Source organism: Falco biarmicus, chromosome 1 (genome assembly GCF_023638135.1).
Source record: "Falco biarmicus isolate bFalBia1 chromosome 1, bFalBia1.pri, whole genome shotgun sequence".
Classification (NCBI taxonomy): Eukaryota; Metazoa; Chordata; class Aves; order Falconiformes; family Falconidae; genus Falco; species Falco biarmicus.
Window position 1 is genome coordinate 71,876,732 of NC_079288.1, and position 19,601 is coordinate 71,896,332.

General features: G+C 35.4%; 1 protein-coding gene across 4 annotated transcripts in view; it reads left to right on the top strand.

Annotated features, from left to right (window-relative positions):
• Positions 1-19,601, top strand: part of ATP8A1 (ATPase phospholipid transporting 8A1) — a 117,309-nt gene that overhangs the window by 19,027 nt on the left and 78,681 nt on the right. For 2 of the 4 annotated variants that reach the window (XM_056334368.1, XM_056334385.1), the window contains exons 5-12: positions 593-638; positions 2,620-2,660; positions 3,570-3,643; positions 8,206-8,275; positions 8,878-9,005; positions 13,576-13,687; positions 14,567-14,732; positions 17,758-17,885. In XM_056334368.1, coding sequence (XP_056190343.1) covers positions 593-638; positions 2,620-2,660; positions 3,570-3,643; positions 8,206-8,275; positions 8,878-9,005; positions 13,576-13,687; positions 14,567-14,732; positions 17,758-17,885 — 765 coding nt within the window. Of the gene's footprint in view, positions 1-592; positions 639-2,619; positions 2,661-3,569; positions 3,644-6,245; positions 6,320-8,205; positions 8,276-8,877; positions 9,006-13,575; positions 13,688-14,566; positions 14,733-17,757; positions 17,886-19,601 lie in introns of all 4 variants that reach the window. The other 2 variants (XM_056334377.1, XM_056334389.1) reach the window with 2 other exon arrangements.

Below are 19,601 nucleotides of genomic sequence, written 5' to 3' on the forward strand. Positions count from 1 at the left end.
ATTGTACCTTGAAAATGCTGGTGGCTCGTAGCTGCATCAAAATATTTCTGTCGAAAGGTTTCTCACAGCTATATTAGAATTGAGGGACATCATGGCCTGTTCAGGGTGGAGGGTAGGGGGTGATGAATTTTGTTTCTCTGTTTGTCTTCATTACTGTTGCTGAAGTCTACAGGCACTTGTGTGGAAGTGAAGTAGTATGTTTGTACAGTCGTTGCTTGACTTCAGATCTGTATGAGACACTTTTATGAGGAAAAGTTCCATGATCTTTGCTCTAGTAGAGTCATCACCCAGTTCCAGGAAAGACAAAGTTACGGTACACAGATACCCTGCTTCCTTATATAAGGAACTTCTTTAAATTGCAGTCGGCCACGTGAGATGACTTTGTAGTACTACATGATTAGCCTGGAACTGGGTGTGACTTTGCTGGTGATCGTAACTATGTGAGTAATCCATAGTCCTGTTTAAAATGTTTTTTTAAATCAGTTCATTGAATTGAAGAGTGTGAGGGGGTAATACATGTGTGCGTTATCATAAGTGTGAAAGATTTATCATGTCAACAGAAGTCTTTAACCACTGTGCATTTTTAATTTAGAAAAGGCATAAAGCTGATAATGCGGTGAACAAGAAACAAACTCAAGGTGAGAAATTTTTTAAGCCTATTAATTGTGGGTTTGGGGGGATTGTTTTTTGAATTCTTTGCCAATAGTAGTAATGTAACTGAAGTGTTGACAGGTAATTGAGTGGGAAATTGCTTATGCAGATTACCTCAAAATTTGGAATTTCAGGTGTCTCAGCATGTTTTCACGAGTCTGAGTTGTCATCTGTGAGCTGGTTTTAACCAGCTAAACCATCAGGAAACAAATCCAGAAAGAAAAGCTGACCTTCCATTTAGTGGGTTAAACTGGCTTATCAGAGGGCCCAACAAACACCAGAGGCAGGAGTGAGGACACGAGCCTTTGCGTGGGACAAGGGCAGAACAGGACCTTCCCTTTGCAGGGGTAATGCTGTGTCAGGTCAGCTTGGCTGCATGTGAAACAGCCTTAGGATGTATTTCAGCACTGCAAATGCTTCTGCAGCCAGCACTTCTTAAGAAGCCCCTGGCAGTTTATTTACATTTACATTTCAGACCTGCAGAACTCCACTGGTAGTTACTCTGCTGTAGCAGTTTGTGAAACTTACGTATCTGGATTGCTGCAAGATGTATTTTCAGTTCTCATCAGTTCTTTCATCTGGTTGATACAGTGGCCCTACAAACAGTATTGCTAATGCAAGGGGATGGAATTAGGTACTTGGTGACACAGTTATCAAATGTCTTGGGTTCCTTAGGACAGTATTACAACCAGTCCTCACTCTGGATCTGTAGTTATCCCAGTGAAGGGAAATGGTTTGTCAAAATAAATTCTGTGTAATGATCATCTGGTTCGTGAGACAGTCATTAAAATATCTTGCTTGCTGTCTGAAGGGCAGACTGCTCCGTTTAGCATTGCCCTGGCATGTCAGCACTAATAAATGTGGAGGAAGGAAGGGTAAGAGAATTTCTCTCTTCCTAAAGAATTATTAAGCTGGTTAAATAATGACTCACAGAAATCACTGAGATGTATGAGAAGAGGGATCAGTCTGGACAGAACCCCAAGGAAGACTTAGATGTAAAGGCCATATGTGTTCCCACAATTTGATGCACTTTTTTGAAATCAGCACATGCTTGCATAAGAGTGGGATCCCAATCAGGTACTTCAGATAAGCATCCTGATGGTTTGAAAGCTGGGAGACATAGTGAAAGAGAACAATCTCATGGAGCTAAGTATTGAGACACAGCAAACTATTTCTTTTAATTTAATTTTATTTCTGCATGTCAATCTTCAGTAGTTTGGTAACTGATGCTAATGAAGAAAAGTCACCTTTATTATCCCCTGAGAACACTTGAATTAAGTGAAAACACTTAATCTTGGCAATTAACTGGCCAACAAGGCATGGTTTTTGTATCTTAGTAGCAATACTTAATACTAGAGTAGCGGTGCATGCTTGCAATATTAATTGCTACTGATGGAGAAAATCTATACTAAATCATGCTAAATGGCACAGGCTGAATTTTGGGGATTTCCAGTGTGTTAATGGAGATATGAGAGAACCTTGGGATCATTGCAGTTATGTCAATAAGAACAGCTGAATCACAAACTTGCTGGTGACTTTTTATGAATCTTTTTTCTGTATGAACCTCATCAGTATTTGAAGTGAGAAAAAATTACTGAATTCACACGCACACACCTCCAATTTAATCTTTTTTATTTTGGAACCTTTTATTTCAATTACTAATTTATTTTAGAAGGTACCACATTGTTATACAATCTATATCAGATTAATTGGTTCTCAAACTCTGTAAAATGTTCTGATTGGCTTTGTAATAAGATTCTGTAGTACAAAACCTGTTACACAGAGTATGTGCTGTATAATTGAAGTGCTTGACCTGAATTCATAGAAACAAGCATGCTGTAAAATATTGTGTAAATGAGCTGTGTCTGTATGGCTTTTCCTAAGGAATCTAACACATACCTATATACTGCAGTTAGATTGTACAACTGGAAAACTCTTTTTCTTGTTGTTTTTTTTTTTTTTTGCCAGTACTACGAAATGGTGCATGGGAGATTGTCCACTGGGAAAAGGTGTGTGTTTATATTGGTGACTTTTAGAGCATAATGCAGATTTAATATTTGCTTTATTTCTCCAAATAATTGTAATTGTAAAGAATTATCTGGTATGGTGGGAAATGTATAATCTTTTATATTTTATTTTTTGTTTGTTAATACTTGTCTCTTAAAATCTACTTTTAAGTCAAGTCAGTTTTGATGGCATGAGTCAAGCAAAACTGACATTAAATGGTAGTCTTTAAATTCAGTGAAAAATAACTTTAATAATATGATTGACTTGGGAGTATTCGTATATGGCAAAACTATACAGTTCCTAAGTATTATTTGCTGTGCCAAGGCAGAGACTTCTTTCTGGAAACTGACTTTATATATTTCCTGAACCTCTTTGGCTTAAACCACGAGAACTTTAAAGGTTGTTATGCAGTATCAATTAGGAAGGGACTGTTAAAGGTAACTTTCAAGAACTAAGTGTTATGCTGTTTTACCTAATCCCGTAGTTTTACTGGTTTCCATACCTGAAAGCCTGAACAAAATTTGACCCACAGTAATTTGGAGGCAAGGTTCGGATGAAATTGGTTTATACCTTTGGAGAAGCAAGAATAAGGTATATAGCACGATGCAACAGAACTGTGATCTTAGGGGAGATTAATTTCTTTTTTAACTCAGTTTCAGTCGTCCAATAAAGTATTTTACAATAACTAGCAAAAGTAAAGAACTGCATTAGAGAAGGTCAGGATTAGGCCTATTCAGATTTCCAAAGAATTCCAGTGACCTTTTAGCACCTAATACCTATAGGCTTCTCTAAGTGTGTGAGTTTCTAACTGTCTTTCTAGTAAATTCAGCAGGTAAATATTTACTGTGCTTAAAACAAAGGGATAACATATTTTGTCTGAGACCATTAACCGATTCCCAGTTTTCTTTCAGGTAGATGTTGGAGATGTAGTTATAATAAAAGGCAAAGAGTATATACCTGCTGACACTGTACTGCTCTCATCAAGGTAGAGATGCCCACTGATGCTTATAGTGTAGAGGCTGGTTTCTCTACCCTGCATTTATTTATTTATTTATTTGTGATTGCTCCAAGGAAATAAGGAATAAACAAAAATGCTGCTGTTCCGAAGTGTGGTCTTTCGTTCATTCAGGCATTTATCATTTAAGGCAGTGTTTCTTTAAACTGTGGCAGTTAGTTTTAAAATTACACTGGAGTTCAATTTAACCCTAAGAAAAACTTGGTATGTTATTTTGTTGTTGGATACAATACAAAAAAAGGCTGATTCTATGTCTAAAAATTTGACCTCAACTGCCATATTTAACCAGGTTGGTTTTTTGATATGTACCTAATGAATTGCATCCTATAAATAAATTAAACTGGGTATATTACAGGGAACAGAAATGATTTTTAATGGATATAGTTGCCAGTCTGATGGTTGAATCAGGAAAAAAAAGTGAACATAAGATGTGAACCATCAAATTAGCACTGTCTTTATAAGCTGAACATTCACTTCATTCTCTAATAAATATGAATAATTTTGGCACTGAAAGCAAGAGTTAATTTATAGCATATAATGCAGTGACTTTTTTTATGTGAACAATCAGAGGTTGTTTATCATCATTTCCTTGGACAGTTTTATTTAAGAAATCCACATCATGTGGAAGATGCACATTTTTCAACATCTATTTGATCAGGTCAATAGACAACGTATTATAAGAATTTTTAAAATTAAGATTATTTAAATATGATTAATTTTATTTTGATTTATTAATGTATGTTCACAATGCAATTTTTTTTTTTCTGGCACAAGTGGAAACTTCATTGTTAGGTGTATGATTATAGATTAGGTATAAAACCTCTGTGATCCCACTGAAATCAATTAATCCACTCAAACATACAATTAATAAGATTAGGATCTTAGGCATTTCTGTGACAGTGGTATAGACTAGTACATTGTTTATTCCATCTTCCATTATATCTTAAAATTAAGTGTAGCAGTTTCTGAAACACTTCTACTAAATTATTATTGTGTAAAGTAGTTGCCAGATAATACTGTAAATTTTCCCCACAGTCTGTCTTTAGTGCTAATGTTTGTTGTATCTTAGCTGTTTTTTGTATTGAATGTCCTCTATAAACCTTTTACTTCTGCACTTTTAGAAGCGTTTATAAATTTTATTGGTGTTTCTCCACCAAGATCTTCATAGGCAATACATCATGCAACAAGAACGCTTGTTCTATGGGCATGATAACAGCTTCTGTCACACTAACCCTAGTGTTGTGTAGGCAAAACAGATTGCGTCCTCTCAGAGCAGCTTCTTTATAATATTCCTGAGTAGGCTCCTAATTTGAGTCTTTGCCTAGATGTCGTTACTGTTTTGCCCTTGTGGATTTAGAGGATTCTTGCATCACAGTGTTCTCCAGTTGTAGTTTCCATGCAAAAATACCAACAGCCTGCAAAGCCTTCTTTCTGAGCCTTGTGCCCCCTGTAGGTATCCTACATCACATGTTGATAAATTGAAATAATAGTGAGCTGCTACTGGACTCAGTGGAACTGTCGTTACCTCTTTGTTTAGCCTCACTTTACAGCCCTTGTCAGAACACACTGTCCCAACTACGACCATTACTCACCTTGAATTTTCCTGTCAAGTTTTCATCTAGGGTTCAATTTGCAAAGGGGACTTCTTGAATCACGATTGCTTTTCTGGCCCCAGTCCAGGCATTTCTTCCAGATAAAACTTCCCTCTTAACTGTATTACTAGTGTCCTGTTGCATCCCTCCTAACAGGAGAGAACCTGGTGTTACTGCATTACTTCTAATTCTGCCTGCATACTAGCAAGTGCGTTCCCTTCTCTACCTCTCATCTCCATGTATCTTGCATTCTCCAGGAAGACAGTCTCATTGATTTTTGCTTTCCAGGTGTTCATTGATGCCCAGTTAACATTTTAGTTTTCAATAGCAATGTGAGCCTGTGGGCCTGGTTTTAATTCACACTAACAATATTTGGTTCTTTTTACCAGCAGTTGCAGTTTCTGGAGAAAAAGAGGATCTTCATTATTTTTGGAAACTATAATCTCTTGCAGTGAGAAGGACACAAACATCTGAGATTTAATTCCATTTGGTTCTTCCTAGTTCAGTGTATATAGAAATTTAGAGCTGAAACAAAATACAAAATATTTTCAGCATGTCTACATAGGAAAAGGTTCTTGTCACCTGACTTTTCAGAAAGATTGGTGGAAAATCTTTTGTTGGGCTTTTATTTTTGTAATTCGTGTACAGAGTGGCTAGAAACTTTGTCAGTTGAGAAATAAGTGTTAACAGCTTTTTATTTTTCCTGTACAACGTCAACGTATTCTGCAGCTTAAAATTGGTGCCTTAAAGTAAAACGATCCACTTGAGTAAGAATGAAAATAACCTAGCTCTTTTCTTTCTGACCTGATTAAAATAGATTTTGAAAAAATTGCCATCAGACATTTTAATTAACATGTATTGTTTGTATAATAATTTCAAACTCTGTCTTTTTGTCTTTGTCCATTTGTTTTGGTTTGTTGGTTTTTTTTTTCCTGTCACTTATTTTTCTGTTCTAATCATTTTCAAACTGGGATGTGTAGGTGGCAGTAGGGGAAGTAGTGAAAGTGACCAATGGGGAACATCTCCCAGCTGATCTCATCAGTCTGTCATCAAGGTTAGAATAAACTAGTTGCACAGGATACGTGTATGTGGGTCCTCGTATACCAAATATGAAGAACACTGCTATGCTGACAGTCTTTGCTTTGCTGTTCACCTTTCTTCAACAAAACCCACACATGTAAATTAGAAGGGGTTCCTTTGATAAAAGTACAGATCATAAAAGTGTAAATACATGATAACACTCCAAGAAATGAAAATTTCTTTGTCCTCTTTGTTTTTACACTATCCTCGTGAAATTTTATCAGACAAGTTGTCATTATATAAACACACAGTAAAACTCCAGTATAAATATGTGTTTAATTCCTTAGAGCAAATTAAGAAGAAGATACATGTTTATACCAACCCACTGTTTTCAGCAAAGAATATAGTTTCATGTTGGTAGGACTGGTAGAGGACCCTCTGCACAAACTTGGATGTTGCACAGTCTCTGCTGCATGCAGTGGCAAAAGCAGCGCTGTTCTTGTGTATTGTGACAAAATGCATGTTTCTTAGACACGTAAGCTTTATGCTGTTGTCTGCACTGTTACCGCACTTTGTTTTTCCCTAACAAATCAATGGGCCTGCCTTGATCTATCTGTAACTTACTTCAGAGGTCACTGCTATCTGCTACAGTAATTACAATTAAGCATGTGTTGCAATTCAGATGTCTTTGCTGCCTTAGTCTTTTACAAGTGCTTCACAAAAAATATTACTTGTTTTTTATTAACTGATAAAAATGCTAGAATTGTAATGTTTTGTACAGGTGATTCCATCCAAACAATCTAAAAAGAAGTTATTTATGTTTTTAGAAAAGTTTTGCCAAGAAAACGGTAGCCTGAAAGCAATTTATGATAATGATTTATCACATTTTAATGCTTTTGCTTTACAAAATTGGGTTAGAATAATAACTTTATCCTGCAATCTAAAACTAAGTCACCTATCAGTAGCCACTGTTTCATTAATACAAAAAATTTTAAAAAGCACTCGATGCTTGCATTTCGTGCTAGAAAGAAGGAAAATATTAGAAGTTTTAAAGTGGTGTAGAGGAGTAAACCTTTATTTTTTTAAGTTGTAAGGGGGTTTTATGACTCATTTGATCCTTTACAGGATCAAAACTTCTTTCTATTGTAGTTGTAAGTAATAGGTGCTCTGTCTTCATACCCAGAAAATGGGAGCTGACTGGAGTAATTCAGAAACCCTGACCTGTTAGACCTGTTCTTTTTTACTATTTGCAGAAAAGTAATTTTGTCCTTTTGTATCTCTTTTTTTTCATAGTTGTTAGTTCTGTAATGGTTGTAATATGATTTAAAGTCTAAAAGTATTTTACAAAGTATGGAATCGCTGCTGTGTCCCAGGCCAAAAAATTTTATTGAAAAAATTAAACGCAAGGATTCAGCCATTTATCAATATGTGTCAAATAGATGAACCATTCAAGTAGTAATGTTCTACATAAACTTAAAACTTTTAATTTGTAAAAAAGCTTCTTAAATTGCATAGAGGACATATTTAAAAAACTGTATGATGTTATCCATAATTTAGACTCTCTTTACAAGAGAACCATTTACAAGAAAACTTTTACATCTAAACTACTGCTGCCCACAGTAGTAGGCACTACAAACACACTATACTTGTGCCTGTATCTTAATTAATCTCATGTTAAAACACACAAAATTGCTGCTGTGTACAGCATTTTTAGCAGTGTTTCATCTAAGAATAGGTTTTGGCAAACTTTTCTGAAAATGTAACGTGCTGTTGTTCACAGGTTTGGCTGTAAATGTTCTAGTTCTGGAGATTTGATAAGAGAAAGAAAAACCTGATGGCATAAATAGGTATTAAAAGATTGCAGGAAATCCATGGATTTTGACATGATTTAAAATTAAGGATTATTTTTTTTCTTAATAGTGAACCACAGGCTATGTGCTACATCGAAACATCTAACTTAGATGGTGAGACAAACTTAAAAATTCGACAGGTAGGAATTTAATTTTTTGAGAATATTACTAATATTATTTTCATCTATTATTGCTTATAAAAACATTTTATGACATTAATGGTCGTTTTAGAAGACTGAAAGTTTAGTAGTTTGAATAAAAAGCTGTGCATTATTGACATCATTAAAGTTTTTGTTCAATTAATCAAGTAGAAGGAGGTAATGGTTACTCCTAAGCCATGTTTTATGCTTTATGTTAGGGCTTTCCTTTGGGAAAATAGGTAGAAATATTAGTAGTTTGGGTATTGGTTTTGTTTTTAGAGGATAGATGAGGGAGCAGCCCTGCAGAAAAAAGCTGATGGTGCCAGTATTATCCTTCAGGGGTAGGTAGGGAATAGCAGTCTCTATGCAGGGGTGTTCTTGCTGAGCTATATGATTGGTTATGCCCCGTCTTCATGGTGTTTTAAGATACCAAAGTGACTTTTTCACTGTAACATCCAGTAGCATGACAGCAAAGTGTAGTAATCCCATTTTGCTACCATAGTGCAAGACTGGAAAACCAGTATCCCTGTCAGATTTACAATACATAGAATGATATAGTGGAAAGTGATTTTAATGTCATGACAAATTAATTTTTTTTACAGGGTTTGCCACTAACAGCAGACATAAAGGACATAGAAAGCTTGATGAGACTTTCAGGCAGAATTGAATGTGAGAGCCCAAACCGACATCTGTATGACTTTGTTGGAAACATCAGACTGGATGGGCATGGGTATGTAAATTCAAGGAAGATGTCAGGAGAGTCAGGCTATCAGTAGATAGATGTGTTGTTAAACTACTGAAGTTAAAATATGAATAGTAAAGTCTTTATTCTGTTAAGACTAGAGAGGTAAACATCTTTTCTGATGTATTTTATTAGATTTTATTCATTTCAAAAAACCCAAGAGGGATAAAACCTTACTTCTAATGTGTACAACTTGAGTTTTTATACTTAGCTGACCTTCAGAAAGCAATAGCTATTAATAATAGAAGGGAGTTTTAATCAAATTGTGATAGTTATAGAATATGTACCTGGTAACTCACTACTTAAGCATCTCATTCCTTTCCTGTTAACTTTCTAGCACAGAAGCTGAATAGGAGTAGTTTCTTATCTGTTTTTACTGTTGTTTTCTTCCGTTTGTCTAAGACTAGAGTGGAACTGAGTCCATTGCTATATACTTCTATTTTTTCTAATTTGGTAGCTGAAAAGACGTTTAATACTTCAGCTTACTGAAAGTATGTTTCTGTAAAAAATAGACCACCTCAGTGCAACTACAACATACATGCTTGTAAAACTGCTTCAAAAATTCTTAAAATACTTAAGTGCTTACCAAATACCAATATTTGGAGTCTTCTATGGGTTTGAACCAAATGTGGTACATTAGGAGTATAAAATTCATTATGAGATCCAGAATTGTTCAGTCCTTCATTCCCAAAGATTTACAGGATTTCTTTTTTATTTGGTAGGCATTTATTTCTCCATATATAGTATTACTCATGTTTGTGATTTTAGACTGATATATATCTATATATATATATGTAGTGCTAACTAATTATCAAATACATTTTTTTCCCTTAATATTCCATTTTTTATTTACTGATTTCTTACAGATGCATTCCGGGAGTTTTCAGTCGCAAGAGTGTGGATCTATTATAATTCCACTGTACTTGTCGTTAAGAAGAGAAAATCATTTACCTGTAATTCTTCTCTGAAGGTAATGGTTATAATAGATCCACACATTCATCCTTCCTCCCTGGCTAGAGGGAAAAACATACTTTTCTTTTTAATCTAATTATTTAACTTTAAAATCTGATTTAAAAAAGAAACATTGAATATGCTGATGGCTATTATGCCTCAAGAATGTGTAGGAGCATGCCATCTGCTGGTCAAGCAATTTGTCATTTGGGAAATTCAGTTTTGGAATATTTTGAATATAGTTCCTGTGTAGTAGGATAGTTCCAAAAGTGTGGCTCTAATATAATATTTACCTTCAGTGAAAAAGAATTGCAGGTAAGTAACTCTTTTTGGATCCTGACTTTATTTCCAACCAGAAAAATCAGGGATGACTTCTCTTTCTTCCTGTATTAGAGGTAGCACAGATTCATCTAACTGGTATTTATTTATCCAGATCTTTAAAACCTTCCCACCAGATTATGTAGATCCAGTGGTTATGATTTCCATTTTATCCACTACCACCTTAACATTTTTGCAGAAGCAATAGAGGACATTGAAAATTTATCTCCCTCTTCTTTCCCTTTAGATAAAACATTTATGTCACTCCAATGAGTTATTTGGTTGACATTTTCAGTCTTTTCTTTTTTCCTTTTTTCCTTTTATGGGAGAGCAATTAAAATACCCAAAGGTTCTCTTTTTTTTAATTCTGGATACTCAGTGTTCAAGAAGGTAGAACTCCACTACAGTTATTTTGCCGTTGGGGTAAATTTGTGGACTAAAAGAGGCTGGAAAGGTTTTCTTCCTCAGTTTTTGAGTGAGTTAACTCTTATCTCCAAAGTGTGCAGCTGTCTGTTACGCTCATGAATATATAGAAGCACGTCAGCTTCATTATAGTCAATGAAGACAATTGGCTGGAGACAGGAGAAAAGTTCTTTAGCCTGGACAAATTTGAAATTATGATTAGACAATGGCTCAGAGAACAAGGGTGAGCAAGTTGAAAACAAGGGCAGATATTGGTTATCCACATCTAAAGTAAGCATTTTCCTGGAGACATTGTTAAGAAATTTGAGTAAGAGTGAATTATGCTTGCTAAGAAAAACACTTTGGTATGTAAGCTTTCAAATGTGTCTTAAGAAATTACTGGCTCTTATTATACCCTTGACAGCCCTGGCAGGAAAGTATGCTTTCAGGTATTTCCCCATTGAGAACATCCCTTACTGAATACAACCCAAATGTGTTGCTAAGGAGTCATTAGTTACATACATAGCATGCAAGAAGAATTAGATGAGTTGTGCCAGTTTTGAGAAGACTGACGCCAGGAAATAGAGACCTGAGAGCTCTGTCGAGTCATCGCACTGTCACCTCATTAGAGAGTGGGGAGTGTTCACAATGTTGAGGACCAGTAACATTACACCTGGCTGATCTGGGCTTTCTATGCCCCTGGTTGTTTTGCTGCCTGTTCTCAGCAACTTAGTCTGTATGCCAGTTCTGCTAGAGACAAATCCCAGTGACTGCAATCCCAGTTCTCTTCTGATTGTCTTCCCATTAACAGACCCCTGAGGATAAATTCCTGTGCCAAGTTGGAGAACAATACCCTTTTGAGAGCCAGCATCCTGTGGAAAAAAGGATCAAGGGGGCCTGCAATAGAAAGGACTTGACTGTGTATTTTTCACAGTTTGTAACGGGAGGACAAAGAGGGAGATCAGGAAGTGGCAGGAAGAGTCTTAGAATTCACCTGGCTCTTCATGAAGTACAAGAATTAAGAGTGGAGGGTTTTGACTTCTGCCTTCCTAGACTCTTGTATTAGTAGAAGGGACAGAAAGTATTTTGTCATTCCGGAGAAGGTCCGTAGTTGAAAAGGTATCCAGTTTATCTGTGGGAGACTTACATATAACCAGAGAAAGTTATTTTTCTTTCATCATCTGTGACATTCATGTTAGTGTATCTAGTCTTGGAATGAGAGGTAATCCATTCCTTAACTGAAATGTCTACATATCGTGCAGATGGATGGTCCAAAAGTCTTAGAATTATTCTGATCACGGAATGCAAATAAATAAATATAAGCACAGAAACAGTCTTTGCAAACAGGAGTCTCTCTTAATGATTATTGTCTAATTCGAACCCCAGCAGTTCCTTTCATACTTGAAAGGATATTTATTCTTTTAATTTTGCCGTGATACAAACGCATCTCAAATGGAAGAGTGGCACAGTTTAGATTAGAGAGCAAGTAAATCTTGGTATGTTTTATAGTTCAGATTTCTTTTCTGATTCCTTCTTTTGATGAAGTGCCCGTACCTGGGAATTGTTTTCCATGGCAATATCATTCAACATTTCAGTTCCTGAAACATACTTAGTTGATGGGGAGAATGATTCCTTAAACAGTCAGTATGCTTCGTGCTAGTTCCCTAGGAAGTAAGTGGGCCAAGTTGTAGTGGGGTGGTGTTTGTTAGTCATTAGGTTTTTATGAAAAAGCGCTCAAGTATTTTTCCAGATTTAATTTTTTTTCTCTTAGTTTCTGGAAGAACTGATTCCAAAAACCTGTGTTGCCTTTGTTAATTTTAGGGGAGGAAGGATGTGTTTTTTTCCTCTTTACTTGCAGTCTTGAATCTTAAAAGCTTGTGTCTGAGAGGAGGGAAGGGGACTTGACCATCCAAAAGAAATTATTACCAGAAACTTACTCACTGAGACTTTGTGCTGCCAGAAAGGTTACCAAATATCATGGCTTCCTCAGACTCTTTATAGCTTATGTACCAGAGATACATAATGAGAGAGTTACTGTCATTAAGCAATTTATTTATTTCTTTATTTATGGTCTTAACAATGTGTTGGTTTCAAACAACTGTAGAGGTTATAGTTTTAGGTAAGAATGCCAAACACCAGAGCGCTATTGAAAAATCTGAACTGCTAGCTGATATTTATAGAAAGAAAAGTGTCAAAATAATGTATTGTTTGACCCAGGAAGAGAATAACAATTATCTAAAATTTTAATATTATAAGAAAAATCTGAGCTGCAGTATTTGTATGAAGTCAGCTGTCTGAATTGGAGACAGTTAAATTAAATGTTTCCAATGTCTTTTGAGGTTTTGTTGCTCATTTGCTTGGCACAGTTCTAAAAGTGTGACATTTACCTGATTTTGCAATTTAAAGAAGGTGCAGGAAATAGTGTTATGAATTTTAAATAGTTACTCATGTTCATAAAGGATATTTATTTCACTGGAAGGCTGGATTAAGTTGAGAGCAGAAAATTATTTCATTTGAAAACTGCTTTGGAAAATCAATTTTGTAAGAGTACACTTAGGAAAAAGCTGTGTAATCATAGATTGCAGGAAAATTAGCCTTTTTTGGTTGCGGTATGCTTGATTAGTAGTGCCATATCAAAATTAGTAGTCCATAGTTAAAATCGAGTGGTAAGTTAATATTTTTGCCAACTTAAATTTTTGGACTTGCTTTTAACTGTTAAGGTTTCTCTCTGTCAACACTCCCAAAAAGTTAACTCCAAAAATTAGGTTCCTAGCATATTTACAATAATTGTCTAGATTTCAAGAAATTAGTTTTAACAGCTGCTGGTTACATTTATTCATTGATACTGATTGCTTCAGTGCTAAAATATAAAACTTCTTCCTTCTAGTACTGTTCCATTGGGATCTGATCAGATTCTGCTACGAGGAGCTCAGTTGAGAAATACTCAGTGGGTTCATGGGATAGTTGTCTATACGGGACATGACACAAAACTTATGCAGGTTTGTCACTTGGATTTTCTCTTAGTTATCTGTTTTGTTACCTTATTATGCCGTCCAACAGCACAGAAGATCCTTTCAGGAAATATGGCTAGATTCAGTACAGTAGTTAAAATGTCAGTAATAGAGCATCTTTCTTATGAAGGAAACCAAATAAAAATAAAGCAATTTCTTGTTATTATTAGTCACTTAGCCACAAAGTAGTTTTTCCACTAGTAAGCATATTTGGTGATTTTTGTAACTTGTGCTTTGAAAACTATTTTATTAGCAAGTTGGATCATTATAGTTTGCCTGTTCATCTGTTTTTTATTTTTGACTGCTCCTAAAACTGTCCTGTTGTGGAGCTTGCTTTCAAGTACAAAGGTAAGCATTCTTGTCAGAAGACAATGTGAAACTTTATTTGCTAAATGAGGAGGGAAGAGAACCATTCTCAAGTGTGAAGTTACTTCTGCTAGCACTGTTTGAAATCAAAACTGAGATGCATTTGTTAAGAAAAAAGAATGCTTTTAGATTGATCATGCATGTCTCATGCTTTTCTGATTTGTAAAACAGTTATTTGAAAAAGTTTGTATTAGCAGTTGTCTTCTGTAGCACTGATAAGGTGTATGCACATTCATTTTTAATGTTTACCGTAGCTGTTGCTGTTAGGAGTGTTCTGTGTGATTGTTCAAATGGCTTGTGACACAAATCTAAAGCTCAAATTCATGGATTTGTGAGCTGCTTTTTTTTTTTTTCTTTGGAGTGAAAGTTATGCTATTTATGATGATGATGTATTTGGGAGAGTATTTAGAAAAGGAGGCAGTAACATGTAATTTGAAAAGCAAGAACTGTATGTACCCCTTCTAATATTTAAAAGGCACTTTTGTTTTTTGTCTTTTGCAGAATTCAACAAGTCCACCCCTTAAAATGTCTAATGTGGAACGAATTACAAACATTCAGATTTTGATTCTGTTCTGCATCCTTATTGCCATGTCTTTGATCTGCTCAATTGGTTCAGCTATATGGAATCGAAGGCATACTGGAAGAGACTGGTATCTTGATCTAAATTGTAAGATGTAAAAAAATATATTTTAGTGTTCAGTTGTCTTTCATATTTGGAAAGGATGATTGCCGTCCTTTACACACTGTGGTTTTTTCAGTCTTTATTCGTTGTTGACTAAAGTCATTAGGCTAGGTATATCACAGCAAGTATGAAATTTACTTTACTGTGACATCTGAGCTCTTGCTAAATTCAGGAAGTTTGTTGTTTGCCTCTATGTCTTTCAGCCGCTACATCTCTGCAGCTCAGCAAGGTCTGTATCAGCGTTCCGCTGGCATAAACAGTCAGCTTCCTAGACATCAGGCTAAAGCTGTTCTCCGCTATTACCAATGGATTATATTTAAAGCTGCAGTGACTTTTTTGAATTTTTAAAGCCCTTCATCCCAGGAAATGATGCTGTGGGTCATTTTTGCTCTACAGGGATCTAACTAACTATCAAGTGCCAACATCAAATCTTAGCAGACTGCTCCTGGAGAAGATAAAAGAGCCACAAAAGATCTCGTCTAACATACCGTACTGGGCAACTGTACTCACAGTGTGGATGCAAGGCAGTGTGATGTTGTGTGGGCCTTCACGGCAGCATGCAACATACAGACATAATTTGACCCTCCATGAGGGAACTAGATTTAAAGGAAGTTTCGTAAATATACTTTGTGGTCAATTATTCATGTTTTCAGAATTTCTTCTGGTGGGCCTAGAGCCTTCTTTACATAGACAGTAGAAATAGAACTAGGCTTTCTGCTCCTGAAACAGCAGTCTTGAATACAAAGCCACTGAATGTGGTCATCATAGCGGTTATGGAGTGGTTTGGTCAGTTTTAAAAGAAAAATCTTACAGTTCTGATTTGAATGCACTCTCCTGAAGTATCTGTTGAACTAAACAGTTGTCTGCATTCATGATGAACTTTTGTTTATTGAGAACCCTGCTTCTTTTCTTTTCGATGCTGAGGAAGAAATTTAACTTTTGTATTGCCGTCGTGAAGTGGAAAAAAAGTGAAATCGTTAGTGGAATATTGACTGTTTCCAGTCGTATAAAAGGATAGCACTAGATGTGCTTTGTCTGATTCTTCTTTTCAGTGCATTTTTTTCTTCTGGGAAATATAAAGGTTTTCAGAATATAGTGGTTACCACAGTAGTGCAGCAGTTCAGATGCTGTTGTGGTTTAACACCATCTGGCAACTAAGAACCACACAGCTGCTCACTCACTCCCCTGTCCCATGGTGCGATGGAGAGGAGAATCAGGGGAAAAGGTAAAACCCATGGGTTGACGTAAGAACAATATTATAATTGTAATAATATAAAATAATTGTAGTGAAAAGGAGAGAGAAAGAATAAAACCCAAAAAAGAGAAAAAAATGAAAAGTGATGCACAGTGCAGCTGCTCAGCACCCACTGACCGATGCCCAGCCAGTCCCCAAGCAGCAGTTGGCAGCCCATGGCCAACCGCCACATGCATCCCAACCCTGCCCAATTTATATGCGGAGTGTGACATTTTATGGTATGGAATACCCCTTTGGCTAGCTCAGGTCAGCTGTCCTGGCTCTGCTCCCTCCCAGCTTCTTGTGCACCTGCTCACTGGCAGAACATAGGAAACTGAAAAGTCCTCGACTTAGAGTAAGCACTACTCAGCAACAACTAAAACATCAGTGTGTCGTCATTATTCTCATACTAAATCCAAAACACAGCTAACAGCTACTGAGAAAAAAACTAATTCTATCCCAGTTGAAACCAGGACAGGTGCTTTTGGTTTTATTCCTGGAAAAAAAAAGAAACATAAAATAGCGGTCATTGATATTTTATGTGTTCCTCAAGTGATTATCCTTGTCAGTTCATTTTCTGATACATGCCCCATGACTAAATAAAACTGTGTTAGGTTTTGCATGGTATGCTCTTTAAGGCTGCATTCAGCTCATAGCTGTTCTTGTACCAGGTACTTTTAATATGTAAGAAGCAATTTATTCCACTTTCCTTTTAGTTATTTAATTTTTATGTGGTGGTGAAACAGGTTTCCAGCAGTGTCCCATCTTTCTGAATGCTGTCAGTATTTAGTTAGAACAGTCTGTTGCCTGTGGGTGACAAAAAAAGTAGTAATGTTAATAATAAATATCTTGAGTATTATTTTATTTACAGGTAGCAATAGGTATCAAGCTTAATTTAATCTTGGTAGTCATTATTGAGAATAACAATGTCATGGTGAATGTTAGCTCTCTGGTCTTTTAGACTTGTACTTCATTTGATGCTGAGATTGGTATTAATGAATCAAAAACCTGCTTTCTTGGTTCTTGGAGTAACCACCAGATCCACGTTTCATAGGCAGTGGAAACCTGCCTGAGGCTGTTGTTCTTGGAGAGATCTTTGAATACAGAGAGACAGGCTACGTCTTTTACCCTTTTGCCATACTGAAGAGCAGGTTGCGATGTCCCATTTGCATCCTCTCTGAGGTGCTACTACTAGAGTTATCTAAAACTTTAAAAGGGAAAAGTAGCATAGAACTACTTGTTACATTTGTTAATATTCGCATTTCCAATTCTTTTAAAACTTTCATGAAACTCTCTAATTTTCTCTCCTCGTGGTATGAATTTACCTTTTTCTTAGTATTTTGCTGGCTTGAGGTAGGGAATCGGAAGGTATGAGGGTGGATGGAGAAAAAATGCATTCTGCTATAAATTTTCCCCTTTAAAAATGTAAAACTCTAAAATATGAAGTTTAGAATCTGATTGCTATATATAGATATTCCCAGATTATGATCTTAAAATGTGGCAAAAGAAGGAATGGCTGGTTAAGTTTGCTTTTCAGAAATTGGAGAAGATGGCAAAGAATTCTGAATTTTGAGCTCCACTTTATAACAGAGATCCCTAACTCTTATGAAGGTCATATTTGTAGGCAAGTGATACCATAATTAATTCTCAAATTTCTTCTTAGACACAGAACATTTTAAAAATCAGCAGTTAATGCAATACTCTGAATACACTATATACATTCTTTTAATTATGGTCTTAAATCTTTTTTGACTTTTTTTTTTTTTTTTTTGGCAGATGGTGGAGCAAGCAACTTTGGATTGAATTTCTTGACTTTTATCATCCTATTCAATAACCTTATTCCAATCAGTTTGTTGGTTACACTTGAAGTTGTTAAATTTATCCAGGCATATTTCATAAATTGGGTAAATATTTTTCTTACAATATGTGATGACTTCTAAAATCAAGTGTTTTACAAGTGAAGTGTTTGATTGCTTGTCTATGTGTACAATTTCTTCAGGCTTTTTCTTAATATAAATTCTTAAGTATGCTTTTTATTTATTGTTACTGGAATCTGAGACGGTAGTAATAAATTGTTTTAAGTAGTGCTTTTATACATGCACCAAATGCTTTTGCAATACGTTTTTATGTGTTTTGTACTTTCTCATTGTTGGTACCCAGGTATCGGCTTCATCCAGAATAATCAGAAGAAATTGTTTTGCAGTCCAGTGGAGTTATTTTCCAGTTTCATTTCTTTTTTCTAAGCATAGCTCGTGTTTGGGGTTTTTTGGTATTTTGCTGATTTTTGCCACCATCATAGCTTAATGATTATTTTTTTTTGTATAAACCTAATGTCAGTTAGTATTATCTCTTACAGAACATATAAAGATCATTTTGGCACCCTTTCAGGTTTTTTTCTTAATGAACTAATGGGGGAAAAGAAGGGTTTACTGTCTTTGGGGGGTGAGGTAGGGGGGGTGGGCAGGGAGGTATTTCCTTAAAGCCATGTAAGTGCTTTTAATAGCATGCCTTCAATTTTTCCAAATGCAAGTTATTCATAGCATTCTGAACTCTTTAATCTGATTCCTTGATCAAATGTGTGAAATAAGTTTGTGTGTGTGTGTGAAATAATGATGTCATGCAGATAGAGATAAAAGTGTATGTGGAGTAGCAGGTAAAGTAAATGTATGCATTTATCTTAAAAGTTAAATCTTTTTGTGAGCAGTCAGCTGGTTTTGATGTCTTCATTTCTTTTGTGCTATAGAACAAATTGTTGACAAATAAGAGAATGTGATGAAATCCTTCCTTCATGTTCTATATTGTAAAATAAATACTCAACAAAAGCTTGCCCATTTTGAATACGTATATTGGCAATTATTTATACAACAAATCCAAAAGACGTTTTTAACTTCTGTCCTATCTCATGCTCCATTTCATGTCATGAGGGATTAGTTGTCTTTAATTTATCTTAATCTGGGACTCTGGACATTTATCTTCAACATTATCTCTCTATGTGCATGTCATTGGTATAGAGAAATTGGTCATCTGTAATCTGTAGCACTACATTGCCACGCTTCACAATGTTGTAAACTTTTACTGTATTTAAAAGTAAACTCTGATTTTAATCTTTTTAACAAGTAAAGAAAAAAACAACCACCAAACCATGAAATAACCCTAACACTTATAATGGACCCTACATTTGTGTACTCTTAAATTTATCTTCATGTTTTTATCTCAAGGTATCTTTATCTTAATATTTAGAAATGACTGTTTGGGCATACGATATAAACAGATAAGACTGACTTCTCTCTTAAGTGTAACAATGTAGTATTTCTGCTTGTTCCTAAATCTATTTTAGATGCATGGGTACAACAGTTTTTCAATAATACAGATCACTGGAAATAATCAGAGTAACATCTCAGAGTATCATATAGATTTTTTGTTTTGAAGAGTCTGTCTAGTTTCTTCTGGGGACTCTTGAAAGTGATCTGACAGTGTCTGACTTCCCATGTTGAAATAATCATAAGTAAATAGTGTGTATTCATGTTTGGTCTTCTCTTCTACACTTACCTTTTGTATTTATGTACTAGAATTTTTTTTTTAGTAAGTTATGAAAGACCAATTTGAAAATATATAATTTT